Source organism: Oncorhynchus tshawytscha, linkage group LG12 (assembly GCF_018296145.1).
Source record: "Oncorhynchus tshawytscha isolate Ot180627B linkage group LG12, Otsh_v2.0, whole genome shotgun sequence".
NCBI classification, from domain to species: domain Eukaryota; kingdom Metazoa; phylum Chordata; class Actinopteri; order Salmoniformes; family Salmonidae; genus Oncorhynchus; species Oncorhynchus tshawytscha.
The window spans coordinates 25,410,088-25,428,331 of record NC_056440.1 but is presented as its reverse complement, the minus strand read 5'-3'; the positions used below and the strand labels follow the sequence as shown (position 1 = coordinate 25,428,331).

At 39.2% G+C, this 18,244-nt stretch overlaps 1 protein-coding gene across 1 annotated transcript; it reads left to right on the top strand.

The window, feature by feature from the left end:
• The first annotated feature begins 7,739 nt into the window (after positions 1–7,739).
• On the top strand, positions 7,740–16,829 carry mier3b (mesoderm induction early response 1, family member 3 b). The gene is made up of 13 exons (XM_024438561.2): positions 7,740–7,820; positions 8,576–8,600; positions 8,878–9,023; positions 9,982–10,116; positions 10,424–10,547; positions 11,878–11,951; positions 12,162–12,234; positions 12,376–12,524; positions 12,622–12,703; positions 12,786–12,880; positions 13,048–13,175; positions 13,398–13,552; positions 13,793–16,829. The coding sequence occupies exons 1-13, from the start codon at positions 7,812–7,814 to the stop codon at positions 14,338–14,340; spliced, it is 1,743 nt and encodes a 580-aa protein (XP_024294329.1). The 5' UTR covers positions 7,740–7,811; the 3' UTR covers positions 14,341–16,829.
• Positions 16,830–18,244: the final 1,415 nt, after the last annotated feature.

Here is an 18,244-nt window from a genome sequence, read left to right as displayed (position 1 = left end):
TGCTATTCCTATCTATTCTATGGCACAGCCCATCAGATTGTTTTGGGTGACAAACTGGGGATGACACAAATGTAGGATTACAAAATTCTCTGAACTTTCCTGTTTATTCCCTCCTGATACCGGGAATCCTCCAACCAGGATTTTGGGAAAACAAGGGAATTTATAAAAAGTTCCCGGAATTTTGCAACCCTACAAAAAAATGGTTGTATTTTGAAAACATTTTGATAGTCCTTGTGTAGCTTCCAAACAAATACAGTTTACGCGGGTCTATAACATCTGAGCTGCATCCAGGCTTTCATAACCAACTACAATTTCTTAGAACAGCTCCGTTGGTAGAGAAGCGCCTGCACTGCAGCTGCTACTCTTTCTTGCTGATTAGAAATTGTGGTTTACATAGAAACTGTAGCCTTCATGTAAACAGACACTGATCTGTTTCAAGTCAGGGCTTAACCTTAAATCAACATATACCGCATCAGCACAGCTGAGATATTCTTTAAGATTTGGTGACGTTGTAGTCAATGTGTTTGCTGTGGTTGGCAGTGGCTAGACCATTGACAAGGCATCATGTGTTGTCACTGATAAAGTAAGATCTGTGATTACACATTGCCTTCAGTTTCCATGTGTCTGAGGTGTCTCGGTCATGTCTTTTATGATTTATGTTACTCCTGGCCATTTCTTAGAATCCTTCAGTGAGTTGCTGTGTAACCAGACAGACAGAAGTAAGCCCAGTAGCATTCTGTATTTAATGGAACAACTCTACGGATAGCTAACACTGAGAAAAGTTATAGCATGCAATGCAACTCATGACTCAATAGCCCAACTAACAGACCAAATCAAATCAAAAAGAAGAAATTCTACTTTATCCCATTTCTTAGAATTTGTCCTGTTAACTAGCATCCTCATTGGCGTTAATGCCTGTTCTTCTAGCCCTGGATCTCCTAAAAAAAACAATGATGTAATTAGTGTAAACAAAAGGAGAAAATGCATTTCTGTAAATGATTGCTTCAAGGGAAGGGTATGCAATCCATCCGAGAATCTCAGAGAAACCTGTACCTTGTCTGGCATGTAGCCTATTGCATCCACAATTCTTTATTCCATGTGCCAATGTATGCCTTGTAATTTTAAATACCCTCTCTGCATCGACTTGTTTTCATTTGTGTCGTGTTGAATTGGCAGCAGGGCTCCTGTCTCAGACATCTCATTTGTGATCGTCATCGTGATCGTCATGGGTAAAGTTACTGCGGAGTTCACTGCTGAATTACTAGCTAGAAACCACCTCCTCACAAGGTGCTAACATGACAACCCTTTCACATGTTCACTGTTTATTTTTATCACAACCTACTTTTAAAACATTGCCATAGTCATCAAGTGCATGTACATTAACTGAATTTAAAAAACGAATATCAAGCACAATGTATTTAAAAGTATAATATTACACTATACTTGCATGGGTATTACTAGTGTTATTACAAAGGTATCAGGTATGTAATGTAACATAGAAACTAGTTATATTTACAGTTTCTCATAGTTTCACAGTTGTCCACCAATGTGTGTGTTTAAGTGAGAAGCCTACACTCAGTTCTTATAATGTCAGGGTGGAAGTTCAGTGGGTGCACTGAGCTCCAACCCTTTGAAAAACCTCTAATGTTTATCCAGAAAACATAACCAAAATTGAATGTTTACTCCAATGCCTTCGAAGATGTTGATGCGTTAAGTGGAATGTATGTTGTTTTTGTCTCTACAGAATAGTGGCGGTTTGTGCCTTTCAAGATTAGGGAGGACACTTTTTTTTATGAGCATGGCCTTATTTTTATTACAGCATATTGGATGACTGTCATTCATATTCCATTCGCCCAGCTCAATGTAACATCGATAGGGTTAGGCTACTACATGATGCTCAAATTTTCCCTATACCAATCATTAGGTTGTTACAACCTAGCCTACAAATATAAGTTTATAATTTTGGTGCACAAGACAAGAAACAAAATTGGAGTAATCAAGGTGACCGACAATGACAAATTCAATACCATATTGCACACTCTTGCATGCATCTAGCTGATCTGGGGTGTAATCATTAGTTCAAACATGAGTTTCTATTGGACAAATTCAGGTAGGTCCCTCCTCATTACGTTCCGTTTGGTTCCGTTTAATTAAGAAACATTTTGCAACAGAATCTTCGTAATGAATAGACCTCTGATCATTCACACACACAGTTCACTTTCATAGCAGCCACATAGATCATCACTTTGCTCGTTGTATAATTCCTTCTCGACTCTACGAGTCAGGTTGTTGAGTAGGCTAAATTAGCTATTAGCTAAGTAAGTGAAAAGTAAACTAATAAGAAGAAATACAATGAAATATCTCTCTCTCTCTCTCTCTCTCTCTCTCTCTCTCTCTCTCTCTCTCTCTCTCTCTCTCTCTCTCTCTCTCTCTCTCTCTCTCTCTCTGCTCCTTAATTTTTGGCTGAAATGTATATGTTTAGAACTGTTCAACTATTGTCTTTCTCTCTCTTTTAGTCAACTACTCACCACATCCTATGCACAGCAGTGCTAGCTAGCTGTAGCTTATGCTTTCAGTACTAGATTCATTCTCTGATCCTTTGATTGAATGGACAAGATGTTAGTTCATACTGCAAGAGCTCTGATAGGTTGGATGATGTCCTCCGGATGTCGTAATAATTACTGTGTAAGTCTATGGAAGGAGGTGGGAACCACGAGCCTCCTAGGTTTTGTATTGAAGTGTCACGTTCTGACCTTTTATTTCCTTTGTTTTGTATTTATTTAGTATGGTCAGGGCGTGAGTTGGGTGGGCAGTCTAGGTTTGTTTTTCTATGTTTTGGGGTATTTCTATGTTTCGGCCTAGTATGGTTCTCAATCAGAGGCAGGTGTCATTAGTTGTCTCTGATTGAGAATCATACTTAGGTAGCCTGGGTTTCACTGTGTGTTTGTGGGTGATTGTTCCTGTCTCTGTGTTTTGCACCAGACAGGGCTGTTTTTGGTTTTCCACGTTTATTGTTTTGTAGTGTTCGTGTTTATCTTTGTTTATTAAACATGAATCAATATAATCACGCTGCGTTTTGGTCCGCCTCTACTTCACCCCAAGAGAACCGTTACATGAAGTCAATGTACCCAGAGGAGGACTGAAAATAGCTGTCCTCCGCCTACACCATGGTGCTGTTGATGCTACTGTAGACCATCATTGCAAAACAGTGTGTTTTAAATCGGTTATTTGGTGATATGTGAATATTTTTACCTAAAAATGATAACCTTTTAAATGCTTAACTATTATAAGTTCCCTTCCTCCTCTGATGAGCCTCCACTGCTCCAGACAACACCACCAGAAAGATACAAGGCATGAAATAGCCATTTTAATTTCTCCTCTGAGTGTCTACCCCACTCAAAGAAATTATATCAGCAGTGTGGGTACAGGCTCTGCAGTGAATGGAAGAGTCTGAATCACAAGCCTGTAGGCCCCCAATGTATACCCCCTCTCTTCTCCTCTATCCATAACCCACAACATTATTAGACCCCATTTTTGATTGTTGTCAACATTGTTGATTTTGATCAAAACCCACTTCTTCCTACAAGTTTTATTGTGGTGGTTGATTATGTATTAACTACCCTGGAACTGAGCCATATTGGTGGTGATGATGATGATGTGCAAAAAGAGTAAAATCCATGAAACAATGATGTTATTCTACATTCCATATTTTCACATTACCATACTCTTATTTGAGGTTGCTGACCATCTCTGCTTTTTGAGCACAAACTAACTATCTTCGCAATAAAGGTAATGAAGTATGGATGTGTGTCTTCCTGAGCCCAGCTGCTCCGTGAGTTAGTTAGTGTTATTACCTGTTTGTGAAATCCTGTAATCCAAACCCACACCACCCACCTGCTCACAGATAGGGCCACGCTGCTGCCTTTTGGAGCCCTCTGCTTTAAAAACACTGCAGTGGTCCTCTGTGCCTTCAGAAAGGATTCATACCCATTGACTTATTCCACATTTTGTTTTGTTACAGCCAGAATTCAAAATGGCTTAAATATTTAAGTTTTTCTCCCCCATCTACACACAATGCTCCATAATGACAAAGTGAAAACATGTTTTTAGATATTTCTGCTAATTTATTGAAATTAAATAAGTAAATAAATATCTAATTTACATAATTATTCACACCCCTAAGTCAATACATGTTAGAATCACCTTCGGCAGCTATTACAGCTATACGTTTTTCAGGGAACGTCTAAGTGGTTTACACACCTGAATTGTGCAATATTTGCACATTTATTCTTTTTAAAATCCTCAAGCTCTTCAAGTTGGTTGTTGATCATTAATAGACAGCCATTTTCAAGTATTGCCATAGATTTTCAAGACGATTTAAGTCAAAACTGTAACTAGGCCACTCAGGAACTTTCAATGTTGTCTTGGTAAGCAACTCCAGTGTACAGTGCATTTGGAAAGTATTCAGACCCCTTGACTTTTTGACACATTGAGAGCACCCCTCCAGCTAGGATGGAGTCCGTCACTCCTCAACACGCCAGGCTTGGTCCTGTTTGTGGGTGAGTCCCAGAAAGAGGGACAATTATCTACAAATTCAATTTTTTGGGAGGGGCAGAAAACAGTTTTCAACCAGCGATTGAGTTGTGAGACTCTGCTGTAGAGCTCATCACTCCCCCTAACTGGGAGGGGGCCAGAGACAATTACTCAATGCCGACATCTTTCTAGCTCATTTACACGCTGAAGCTATGTTGCGCTTGGTGACCTCTGACGGTTTCATCCTAACATCGTTGGTGCCGACGTGGATAACAATATCCCTATACTCTCTACACTCGCCAGTTTTAGCTTTAGCCAGCACTATCTTCAGATTAGCCTTAACGTCGGTAGCCCTAAACATCAGCACCACAGGTAACTTCCATAATGCTGTGAACAATCTAAGAGACAAGGTAAGAAGGGCCTTCTACACTATCAAAAGGAACACAAATTTTGAGATCCCAATTAGGATCTGGCTAAAAAATCCTTGAATCAGAACCAATTTCCCTTTATAGTTGTGAGGTCTGCGGTCTGCTCACCAACCAAGAATTCACAAAATGGTACAAACACCAAATTGAGACTCTGCATGCAGAATCCTGCGAAAACATCAGTGTGCAATGTAAAACACCAAATAATGCATGCAGAATAAAATTAGACCGATACCCTTTTATTATCAAAATCCAGAAAAGAGCCATTCAATTCTACAGCCACCGAAAAGGAAGCGATTCCCAAACCATCCTTAACAAAGCCATCACCTACAGAGAGATCCAACCAAATCATGAGAAAAAAGAAAGATAATTATTTGACACATTGGAAAGAAATAACAAAAACGAGCAAACTAGAATGCTCTTTGGCCCTAAACAGAGAGTACACAGTGGCAGAATACCTGACCACCGGGTCTGACCCAAAATTAAGGAAAGACATAGTGAACATAGCATTCCTATTGAGAAAAGCCTCCAAAAGCAGACCTGGCTCTCAAGAGAAGACATGCTATGTGCACACTGCCCACAAAATGTGGTGGAAACTGAGCTGCACTTCCTGACCACCTACCAAATGTATGACCATATTAGAGACACATATTTCCCTCAGATTACACAGACCCACAAAGAATTTGAAAACAAATCCAATATTGATAGACTCCCATATCTATTGGGTGAAAATATATTACATTTTGTACTTTAACTATTTGCACATCATTACAACACTGTATACAGACAAAATATGACGTTTGAAATGTCTAAGTGTAATGTTTACTGTTAATTTGTTGTTATCTATTTCACCTGCTTTGGAAATGTAAACGTCTGTTTCCCATGCCAATAAAGCCTCTTAAATAAATAAATAAAGAGAGAGAGAGAGAGAGAGAGAGAGAGAATAGAGAGAGAGAGAATAGAGAGAGAGAGACTATTTCCTCTGCACAGATTCTGTCAGACCTGGGCCCTGACAGTAAATCTCAGTAAGACCAAAATAATGGTGTTCCAAAAAAGGTCCAGTTGCCAGGATCACAAATACAAATTCCATCTAGACACTGTTGCCCTAGAGCACACAAAAAACGATACATACCTTGGCCTAAACATCAGCGCCACAGGTAACTTCCACAAAGCTGTGAACGATCTGAGAGACAAGGCAAGAAAGGCATCAAAGGGAACATAAATTTCAACATACCAATTAGGATCTGGCTAAAAATACTTGAATCAGTCATAGAGCCCATTGCCCTTTATGGTTGTGAGGTCTGGGGTCCGCTCACCAACCAAGACTTCACAAAATGGGACAAACACCAAATTGAGACTCTGCATTCATAATTCTGCAAAAATATCCTCCGTGTACAACGTAGAACACCAAATAATGCATGCAGAGCAGACTTAGGCCGATACCCACTAATTATCAAAATCCAAAAAAGAGCCTTTAAATTCTACAACCACCTAAAAGGAAGCGATTCCCAAACCTTCCATAACAAAGCCATCACCTACAGAGAGATGAACCTGGAGAAGAATCCATTAAGCAAGCTGGTCCTAGGGCTCTGTTCACAAACACAAACACACCCCACAGAGCCCCAGGACAGCAGCACAATTAGACCCAACCAAATCATGAGAAAACAAAAAGATAATTACTTGACACATTGGAAAGAATTAACAAAAAAACAGAGCAAACTAGAATGCTATTTGGCCCTAAACAGAGAGTACACAGTGGCAGAATACCTGACCACTGTGACTGACCCAAACTTAAGGAAAGCTTTGACTATGTACAGACTCAGTGAGCATAGCCTTGCTATTGAGAAAGGCCGCCGTAGGCAGACATGGCTCTCAAGAGAAGACAGGCTATGTGCTCACTGCCCACAAAATGAGGTGGAAACTGAACTGCACTTCCTAACCTCCTGCCCAATGTATGACCATATTAGAGAGACAAATTTCCCTCAGATTACACAGACCCACAAAGAATTCGAAAACAAATCCAATTTTGATAAACTCCCATATCTACTGGGTGAAATTCCACAGTGTGCCATCACAGCAGCAAGATTTGTGACCTGTTGCCACAAGAAAAGTGCAACCAAGAACAAACACCATTGTAAATACAACCCATATTTATGCTTATTTATTTTCCCTTGTGTACTTTAACCATTTGTACATTGTTACAACACTGTATGTATATATATATATTTAAATATATATATGACATTTGTAATGTCTTTATTGTTTTGAAACTTCTGTACGTTGTAATCTTTACTGTTAATTGTTATTGTTTATTTCACTTTTGCATATTATCTACCTCACTTGCTTTGGCAATGTTAACACATGTTTCCCATGCCAATAAAGCCCCTTGAATTGAATTGACACTCCATTTATAGTAGTTCAGCTGTGCCCCCTACTGGTTTTGTAAGTTGGGTCTGCAATGGGTAGGGACTATGGAAATTGCCTGTTAACTGGTTTACCTGAATTGACATTGTCTGATTTAGTTGTAGTACATTTAGTAAATTGCATGATTTTCATCTATTCAAGGAAAAGAAAATTCAGCATTATGAATAGTAATTTCAGAAGTTATTCAACAGTATCTGCTTGGATAGTGGTTTCTGATAGGTCTCAAATTAATACAAACCAATTGAACGTAACATCAGTACATTTTTTATCCCAAGTCAATTTTTACAGTAACATTCCTGGCTAGATTTTGACGGTAGTTAGCCTACCAGTGTTAAATTTGAAAGACGTCACGACTACTGTTACCTGGATCTCTGATTGGTTCAGAGACTCTATCCGGGTACTGAGCTGGAACGAGCTAAAGGTACCAATATGGCGGAGGTAAGAGGGAAAACAGGGGAGAAGCATTAGATTTTAAATCGATGTTTAGAAAATGTGTGTTGCTAACTTTCTATTTAAATGTAGTCGATTACATAGATTAAGTTGTTTTTGTTCAATATTTGTGGTTTTGTGTCAAAATTGCTGCAAATATCCCTCTAAAATATGTTTGAATGTATACACCGATCCTTCACGACAAGGCCTGTTCGCTCTCAGCTGCTTTGCTAAGGTCTACCGGGCAGACTCAAACGCCAATTTGATGTGGGAAGAAAAATAAATAGACTTGATTTACAATGAATTGCGATTGTATTTTTCGGTTCTTGTGTAAAAACAAAAACATCGCCTATAACTGGTGAATTGTTCACAGTTTTAGGTTACCGTGTACGAGGCTAAACAATATTTGTTTTTTTAATTGTCAATAAGGTTAGCTTTAACGCTAATTTCAGAGCATTGGCAGTACACAAAACTGGATATAGGGGCCTTAATGTTATTTTGCGTGCCACATCCAAATGGTATCATATTGCTACTTAATATTACAATTCTATAACATTAAATAAACCGCTGTGCGTTCGGTATGTGTTTTCAGGTTGCGGAAAAATGCAGCTCTTTTTATTTATTTATCCTGGTGGATATTATCGACAGTGTCTGCTGTAAAAATAAATGTTTGTTTGAACGAAAATTTTCGAAAGTGTAACAGTTATATTCACAGATTCAAAATTGCTTAATTGGCGCTATTATATTTTTGTTCTTCTAAACAGGCTTCCTTCGGGAGTTCGAGCCCAGGTAATGTCGGAATTTTTTTTTTTAATGGAACTTGAATGTGAAATTATGAATATGACATGTCCATTTTATATTCAGTTAATGTTTTGATACATGTAGCTAAATACATTTATAAGATCTTTATTCAGGAAGTAATTCTTGTAAATTATTTAATTGTGCTGTGGGTGCGCCAATGGTATTGACAAGCAGTGCCAGTTTTGTCAAGAGTATCTTAATTTATTTGTGGTTGTCCTTGTAACGGTGCCTTTAAACTGCATTCTAAAATAGTTTTCGCCCACAGTTGGCTCTTTGTCGTCGGAAGATCACGACTTCGATCCGTCAGCCGAGATGCTAGTTCATGAATATGATGATGAGAGGACTTTGGAGGAGGAAGAGTCATTTGAGGGCGAGAGAAACTTCAACTCAGAGATAGCCGATCTAGAGAAGGTTGGTTGGCTATAGCTACAGATTGTAACACCAGATAATGTGATTTAACCCAACTTTTTTTTACCATTATACTGGTAGTTACAGGTGTGACTATACGAAACATCAACAGAGATGAACTAACCTTGTATTAGCGATTGGTGGAAACAGGAGTCTCGTAAAATGGATGCATCCAGTTGCACGGGGTCCGTTTGATTTGAGAAAATGCTCTGATATTAAAATAATGTTGTTCATTAAGTAATCCAACAATGTGTACGTCGCCACCTTGTCTATTTCAAGTCTTCTCTCATTAATTGAGACAGGTGTGTCCACCCCCAAAGTGCTGCATGACAGACATCCCTGTCTCGATCAATGTGAGAAGACTTGAAATAGAAAAGATGGCGGCATACACATTGTTGGATTACTTCATGGACCAAAATATTTTAGTTATTTTAATAGAGCACTTTCTGAATTCAAACAGACCCACTGCAACTGGACACAGACATTTTATGAAACTCCTTTTTCCACGAATCGAGGGTGAAGATGGTATCGCCAATACCTGGTTAGTTGGAAAAATCTCTGACAATGTTTTTTAATATCCGCACCTGTAATTACCAGTAAAATGGTACACATCTTTTTCCTATGAAATCACATTATCTGGTTTTACAATCTGTAGCTAGATTGGCTAATAATATAAATTAATATACTGTTTCCTTTCTTCTAGACAGGCATTGTAGTTGTAATTTTTATTGGAATATTTTAAAATTCTGTCTATGCTTGAATTACCACTTCCCTACTTCAATGAATAAAATGTTATAGGCTTGGGGGGAAGCATAATGTATACATGACTATGTTCTGTGTTATTAAACAGACACTGTGTCATGGAACTTTTTGTCTAACCATTCTTCACATAGCAGACATGAAATATCATGATTTTGATTGTAGAGACGTGGTCTAATAGGATTTCTATTGGTTGTAACAGGAGGGGAACATGCCCTTGGAGGAACTGCTGGCCATCTACCGCTACGAGGCGTCTGTCAGTACAGCTGCAGGATCCAGCATGGACAGCTCTTCTGGGGAGCTGACGGATGAACTGCCAGACATGACTTTGGACAAGGTGAGCAAAATTCAGATTTGATCAAGGGAATATTAATATATATTAAAACATGTTTTTAAATGTCACCATGTACTGTATAGACAAATTTGTGGATATTGAATGAGGTTTTCAGTCAAATGTATTTGTTATACCATCAGTAGGCCATCTATCCCAACTATTATTACGTTATATGTGTCTTACTTTTGTATTACCTCCAAGGTGTGGTTACGACAGATATGAAGCAAAACAAACTTGGAATTTTTAGGGTCAATTGATCCTTGGCGGGTTACCTTCTAACGTTACAAATGGTGATTGTGTTCTTCCACAGGAGGAGATTGCTAAAGACCTGCTATCAGGAGACTATGAGGAGGAGACCCAGTCCTCCGCTGATGACCTTACTCCTTCAGTCACTTCCCACGAGGCCACTGACTTCTTCCCCAGAACACTCAGATGTAAGGCAATTCACTTCAATTGCAACTTTATTGGAACACCTCAGGGGTAAATAAGACATTGTCAGAGCTCAAGAGAGACCAATTACAAAACGCAGATTCATATAGTGCTTTATAGTGTGAAAGTTATGAGTAACTGCAATATTTTATTTATTAAAGCTGCAATATAACTTTTTGGGCGACCCAACCAAATTCACAGAAATCTTATGTATTTATTTATTTAATATCCAAAACATACAATATACTTTCAGTGAAGCCGCTCAACAACTACATCATACCAGTCATCAACAGCCTCCCATTCAGAGCGACACAGAAGCATCCAGGGTCAATGCTTGGATGGGCACATTGACTGATCTCCCACCAGGCCAAAAATCGTGAACCCAACCCCTCCAAGATCCCCCCCACAGTTCCCCAATAGCTGCCCCTCAACCATTCGAAACCCCTCCCAAGAAGAAAAATTTAAAAAATACAATTAATTCCATTCCCCCAAGAACCAAGAGAATGAACTAATGAGAAAAAAAGAAAGACGGAAGAAAACAGCAAACAACAATGCAAAAAAAGTATTAAATAAATAAATGCATTTCAAACAAAGGACATCGAGGACAACTAAAATCATAGCAGCAATGCCAAATGTATATGTTTGTGTGCGTGTCTGGCACTATTATGTGCATGTGTGTGTTCTTTTATGCGTTTATTTGAATGAGTGTGCGTATATGCGTGTGTACAAACACCTGCATGGCATCAGCCTCAGGCAAACTGGCATTAGTTGTAAAAACACTGCCCCTCTGTGTCATTCAAACAATTTTTATTATGTTTATTTTTTAAATGTTGCTTATTTTTATATCATTCTCATTGAATGCAAGTCTAAGAAACGGTAGATATGTTCTATGTGAGCTATTTCTATGCTTCCTGTTATGTTTTGCGTCTTTTACTTTCGGTTTTGTACACAAGCTTCAAACAGCTGAAAATTCAATATTTTTGCTTATGGAAAATATATTTCACAGTGGTTTCGATGGTACAATGATTATCTACACTATACTTGCTTGTTTTGTCACACAAATTGAAATTAGGTAAACCATTCAAATTTTAGCAACCAGAAAATGTCAACGCGATTTCTGCGTAGTGCATCTACTGTGAAGTGCAGGTGTCATTATTAACAAAAGCACAGTAACTTTTTTATCTTGTGCTTTGTCAGCATTTATCCCCTCCCAAACATTCATACCATCTTTTAATAGGATCTTATCTTGTCACGTGATGAGTTGATAAGCACAGGACGCCATTCGGATAGCAATCATTTTAATGGGAAGTGCCCTTTCTGTCTTTGCATTGTCAGCTAACACTATCTACGACGGTGATAAGGAGTCGGAGTGTGAGGAGGATGGGCCAAGCCCCGAGGACTCCAGAAAGGTAAGAATCCTGTCCTTTTAAAGGTGACTTTATTTGAAGGGGATACAAGATTAGGTTTCCCATAAGCACTAATTGGAGGTCAGTTATTTTACTTTCCAATGGTTACAGTTATTTAGTGACCTTATTTTGGTTAACTGAACCTAGACCTGCATTTGGAAACATGGTGCTGCATGTTCTGTTTTGAGCGGTAAGTCTGTTTGTATTTCACAGGAAATAATGGTGGGATCGCAGCACCAAGCAGAGGTCCCCACTCACCTCTGTCACTATGGTGTTGATGAGAAGGGTGAGTGGAGGCTTTCTTACGAGGTTAACCCATAAACATATTGTCAAAGTTGCATTTGACAGTCAGATATTTAGAAGAGTTTCCAAGTGTAATATTGCATAGTGTCTAACATTGTGATTGTCATCTGCCATTTTCGTACAGTATACGAAGATGATGACCAGTTGCTATGGACCCCGGACGTGTTGTCAGAGAGTACGGTCAGGGACTTCCTGTGTGAGGAGTTGTCATGGGCAACTGACGAGAGGACAAGAAGTGACACGGCAGGAGCTCATGTGAAAGACAATGAGCAGGTCAGTCATCACTTTAAGACTCACTGGATGTCATAACATTAGATATGCTCCTGCTGCCATCACAGAGTTCACCTATTCCTCTGTCGTCTCCCTGTAGGCTCTGTATGAGCTTGTGAAATGCAACTACGATACCCACAAAGCATTGGAGCGGTATTGCAGTAATGTGAAATCCTCAAAGGGTAAGTTACCATTTTGAATGATTAGTAGACTCATAAATGTCACTCTATTGTGAGGGGAAATGACTCCTTGTGATTTTTACAGAGGAATCCCCACCGTGGTCTGAAGATGAATGCAGAAACTTTGAACATGCACTACAGATATACGATAAGAATTTTCACCTCATACAGAAACACAAGGTGGGACTCTCTCTGTTACTGATTAAAGGGTGGAGAAATGATCATAATGTTGAAAGATTCTGTAAGGATATGGACACTTTATTTAGCCTTTCTTTAAAAAGCCTTTGACACTAACTTCCTGTGTTGTAGAACTTTTCTCTTTATCATGTATTTCTGCCCTTCATCAGGTGAAGACACGGACGGTAGCTGAATGTGTGGCCTTTTACTACATGTGGAAGAAGTCGGAGCGCTTTGATTTCTTCGTCCAGCAGAACCGCTTTGGCAAAAAGAAATATAGCAGCTATCCTGGCGTAACGTAAGTGATCGTTCATTCTGCTCAACAGTAGTAACTGAGGTCTGAATTCATTGCCAAATGTATGTAGACAGAGTTCTCTCTGAATATGATGAAAGCCTGTGTTTGCAGATTTTATTTGATTGTGCTTGCAACTACATGAAATGGGTGGCTCATGGTTATTAAAGGAGAATGTGTCTATGGCTGAGTGTGTGTTAACCTCGTGTGTCTTCCCTCTGCCTGCAGGGACCTGATGGACCGGCTGGTGGACGAGGCGGAGGGCCTGGCAGTAGACAGCTCCTCCTCTGTTTGCTCAGGTGGAGGAGGAGGGGTGAGGATGGAGCCCACCACAGAGCAGCAGCTCAGCCTGCTCAACTCCATCACTGCCAGTGACCTCACAGGTTAGTCAACAGGGTCTCAGATGTTCCACACTGCATGTAGCACAAACTGACCCCATCATCCTTGACAGGGTAACTATATTTTTCACAAGCCTAACTTCAGATCTGGTATTCAGTATGAATCTACAGTACACATATTAGACACAACAATACAACTTTATACAATCTACATAAGTCCTAAAAACAATACATATGAAATCCACAGATAACCAAGTAGTTTATATACGTGTCACCCTCCCTCAGCCCTGAGTAACAGCGTGGCCACAGTGTGCAGCCCAGCGGAGGTGAGCTGCCTGGACTCGTACAGTTTCCCCCCTCTGGAGAGCCTCCACCGGGGGTCGCTGGCCCACGACGAGCCCCTGGGCTTTCCATCCAACGGAGGGGACCCCAACTGTCTCAACATGCTGGATGCTGGCTTCTACCACTCGGACCTGGGCCAGCTGGGTGGGGTGTGCGGGGCCAAGGAATGTGAGCGGCCCTCTAAGAGGCTCAAGTTGGCACTGCCCGACTCCTTCATCAACGATGCTTCTGTGGGAAACCTCGGAGTGGACTTTGAAGGGCGGCGGAAAATGACACACCACCGTATCACTGGCACCAAGATGGCAGTGTCCGTCACAGACTTTGGGAGTTTGGCGGGGAGCCCAACAGACTTATGGGAGCACACACACGGCATCACGCACAGCACAGCACGGCGCTCCAGTCAGTGTGACCTCCCGCCGCCCCGCCCCCAGAGTTCCACCTTTAAAACCACCCTCCCATGTGTACATAAGACTCACTCACTGGAGAATTAGATTTGTATTTAATAATTATATATATGAATATACATTTATTTCATTTGTGAAATATGACATCAGTGATGTCTTTATCGTATAGAACTAAAAATCTTGATTTCTCAAGAGTTTATATAGCCATTTATTTTCTCTGGTCCTGAGATGTTTAATGTCCGTGTTTGTGTACAGTGGGGTTTGTCCCCCCCCCCAAAGTTATCCTGTCACTCATATTCAGCTGCCAAAACATCTTTGTTCTGGTTTCATATGTAGTTTGTTCATTGTTAAAGTGGTACTTTTGATTGAATATCAGTGTTTACAGGTAATTATAGTATCCAGGCTTGGGCAAATGTTATTTTGTCTGAGATGAGCCTGGGGTTTGTATTTTAATGCAACAACACTCATTGTTGTCGAGGCGTTGTAGGATATAACTCGTTATAACCTCCCTCTCTGCCTTAGTTTTTTTCTCCTGTGGAAGCTTATTTTGTACTCAACCTGCTTTTTTCAGACCTTGACAGTCCAAAGTGGCCAAACCGGAGGAGAATGTTCTAGAAATGTAACAGTATATTATATGATAATTTCTCATTGTTCATTCTCGTGAGTCGTGACAGGTCAAGACAGTTTTAAATTTAGAGACTATAAGGCTGAATCTAACACCCCAATAAGCAGAGCAGCTTTATCTGTCCATCAGATTGTCTGAAACGTTTCCTTAAAAATCACTCGTATTGCCCCAGAAATTAGTCTATATCATGAAAATATTTTACTTTATGAAGGAAAATGTTTTTTTGGATTGGTATAAGTGTTGCTTTGAGATGTCATGTGTTCAGTTACAGTAATGTATATAGTTTCTACCCTATACTCTTGGCACAATACAAATCTATTTGGCCCAGGCAAGTTGTGCTGTTTGCATGTTTATCATGGAGTCCGTTGAGCAAAAAAAAAAGAAGCAAAACAAATTATTCTAAATTGTATTGCAACTAAAACAGCCTGCATAAGATTGTTAGAAGTATTATTTCCTTATTTAAAGCCACTTTCATGTAACTTCCACAGTACGGACTGGAGGATGCCTTTTATTATCCGGTCTATAAATTAATGTCCAGTTGCAGTCGTAACAGCCTACTTCTATTTCTCTTGACTGAACTAATTGTGAATTGTTGATTGTTGTGGAGTCATCACTGTGTTAATGAGTGCAGTAATAGTGTTTACTTAATTTAACTATGCATTGTGAGTTGGATAATTAGTTCGTTTTGGGGGTATTTAATTCTGAATGTCAGACACAGAAGTCCATAGATTTTTACATAAAGATGTACCATCCAATAATTCACTATCCTGAGTGTGTCCTGTCGGGTTTCTTGCATATGATCATTGGTTTTACCTAGGTAGGTGTTATCTAGTCACTATTTCTATGGCAAACATTGGAGTTGGCTGTTTGTTCACCTTGCATTGTTTCCCCAAATGTGGACAGTTGTAAATAATTAGCTAATAGCCTTGAAAATGTCTTCATTGACTTAGACTTGTGAATCTGGGTTGATACAAAGACTTTAAATTGTATTCCTTGTAAAAGGGCAATGTGTAGATATGTGCAGACATTACATGTTCTTACGTTTTACTGATGGACTTTGTGTTTGGATACTTTGGGGGGACAATGCATGCTAGCTGTGTGACAGTTCTTGAAAATGTACCACAAAAAGGCTTTACCTAAGACTTATTAATATATTATTCAATGTCGCATTTTGTGTTCTGAAGTCTGCAATCATACGTACAAATCCCATTTTGTTTCTCTTTTATAATTTTATTTCCACATTGCTGTCTTTGTGTTGGTGATAAAGGGATTGCTTCTGTAGTCCCTATCTTGAGAGATGGGTCTAGTCCAGAATTAAGCCCTTGTCCCTATCCCTTAGGTACTTGCATAGATCTGGTATGGTTGGATAAATATAACCAAAAATGGTATACCATATTGCTTATACCCATCAAATACTTACAGATACATCAAGTGCCTAGGGAGATGTACCAAATGATTGTTGCTCACCTTCATACAAAGTGCAGATGCAGTGGGTGTGTCCAGGTGCTCTCTAGCTTTAGAAGTGCAGGGATATATTTTTCACCCAATGGTTTGTACAAAGACTCGGAAATACTGTCTGAATGTAAAGGCCATTGACTAGTAGATTAATATTTAGATTTTACAACCTTGTGCTGAAATCTCGTGATTTCATTGAGACTTGTGTGTAAGAAAGCACTAAACTAATTCCTTTTATATTTTGTATTGTGTTTTGAAGATAGGGGGGGGGGGTGACTATAGCAGATATATATATATATATAAAATCTAGTTCTGTGAATAAAACCTGCAAAACGTGTATCCAGAAATAGACAATCAACACATTTACAATCAAATGTTAAGAAAATCTTTGTTTATAAGAATTGTACATAGACACTGAATTTTTTTTGTTTGTTTTGTTTCAAGCATTTTGTATTTTCTGTTCTTTAATACATGGTGTATGGATCCAGAAAAAAGATCTGGAAAATGTCTCAAGACTCCTGCTTTGACTTGTGTGACAGCACAATTGTGATTTTTGTGGTGTTCCCTAAAATGTGTTACCTGTCTCCAACTTCTTCACTGACATCACTATGGTGGGTCTATACTTTATAGTTGTCCCCCACAATTGGGGTGGGGACTGTGGATCTCCGTCTGTTCATATGTTAGTCACATGGGATATCTCAGACAGCAAAGGCCTGATTTTGAAGAAACATCGGTGAATGATCTGTCATTCCATAGAGATCCAGCATTTACAAAATTACACTGATTGGCCAGATGGTGGTGCTATAAAAGACTGGAAATGCCAACTTTGAAAGGTCACACCCCTCACCTTGTGACCAACATGAAAGTTGGTACATATATCCCTCCTCACAAGGAACACATTTGTCTTAGGTCTGCCGTGATGGACTTTCTGCCATTTAGAATTTTGTAAAATAAACCCTGCTCTTCTGGTACCGAATAACCGATCTGCATGAAACTGGCATCTATGGACAATATAATATATATAAATATAACAAATACATATAAATCAGTTAAGGATATTCACATTGTAACACAGTTTGGTAAGTGTTTAAAACACTTTCAAGACATCGACCACACAGTGGCACTATAACAGACTTGTTTATATATTTTGATCTGTTTGACTTGTGTACTGAAATTTGGCACACATGCTCAGGGAAATGAGCCACGTGATATTGCAGACATTTTGATGAAAGTTGAGTGAATGATACTCTTGCCATAAAGAGACGTCTTTTACAAAATTACACTGATTGGCCCAAGGACGACATGTTTACTGTGTGTTCCTGAAGAAAACTACATTATAGGGGGTTTTGGCATAATGTATCTCGGGTTCTGTAGTAGTCACATCGTGTCTGGCAATTTGTACTTTTCTAACAGTACTAAGAATGTGTTAGTAGTACTTAAAGTTTTGAAATCAAAATGTACTTTGAGCGCAGTATACAATATTATGTCTAGTTTAGTAGGTTAAACAACGATGCAAAATCTGAATACAAAATCATTCTATTCTGTGGCTGTATGAAATAGCAAACATAACGCGAATTAGGCTACCTGCCGCCCCGGTTAGAGCGTTGGACTAGTAACCGAAAGGTTGCAAGATCGAATCCCCGAGTTGACAAGGTAAAAATCTGTCGTTCTGCCCCTGAACAGGCAGTTGACCCATAGTTCCTAGGCCGTCATTGAAAATAAGAATTTGTTCTTAACTGACTTGCCTAGTTAAATAAAGGTTAAAAAATATATATAATTCTGCGATGACATTATTCATCTTTGTAATTTACCATGATAAAATGGTAACGACCATTACTGTAGTTAGATGTGTTGAAAAAGATTCCACGATATGTCATTTTATTTGATTAACAACTCATAACACAATATACA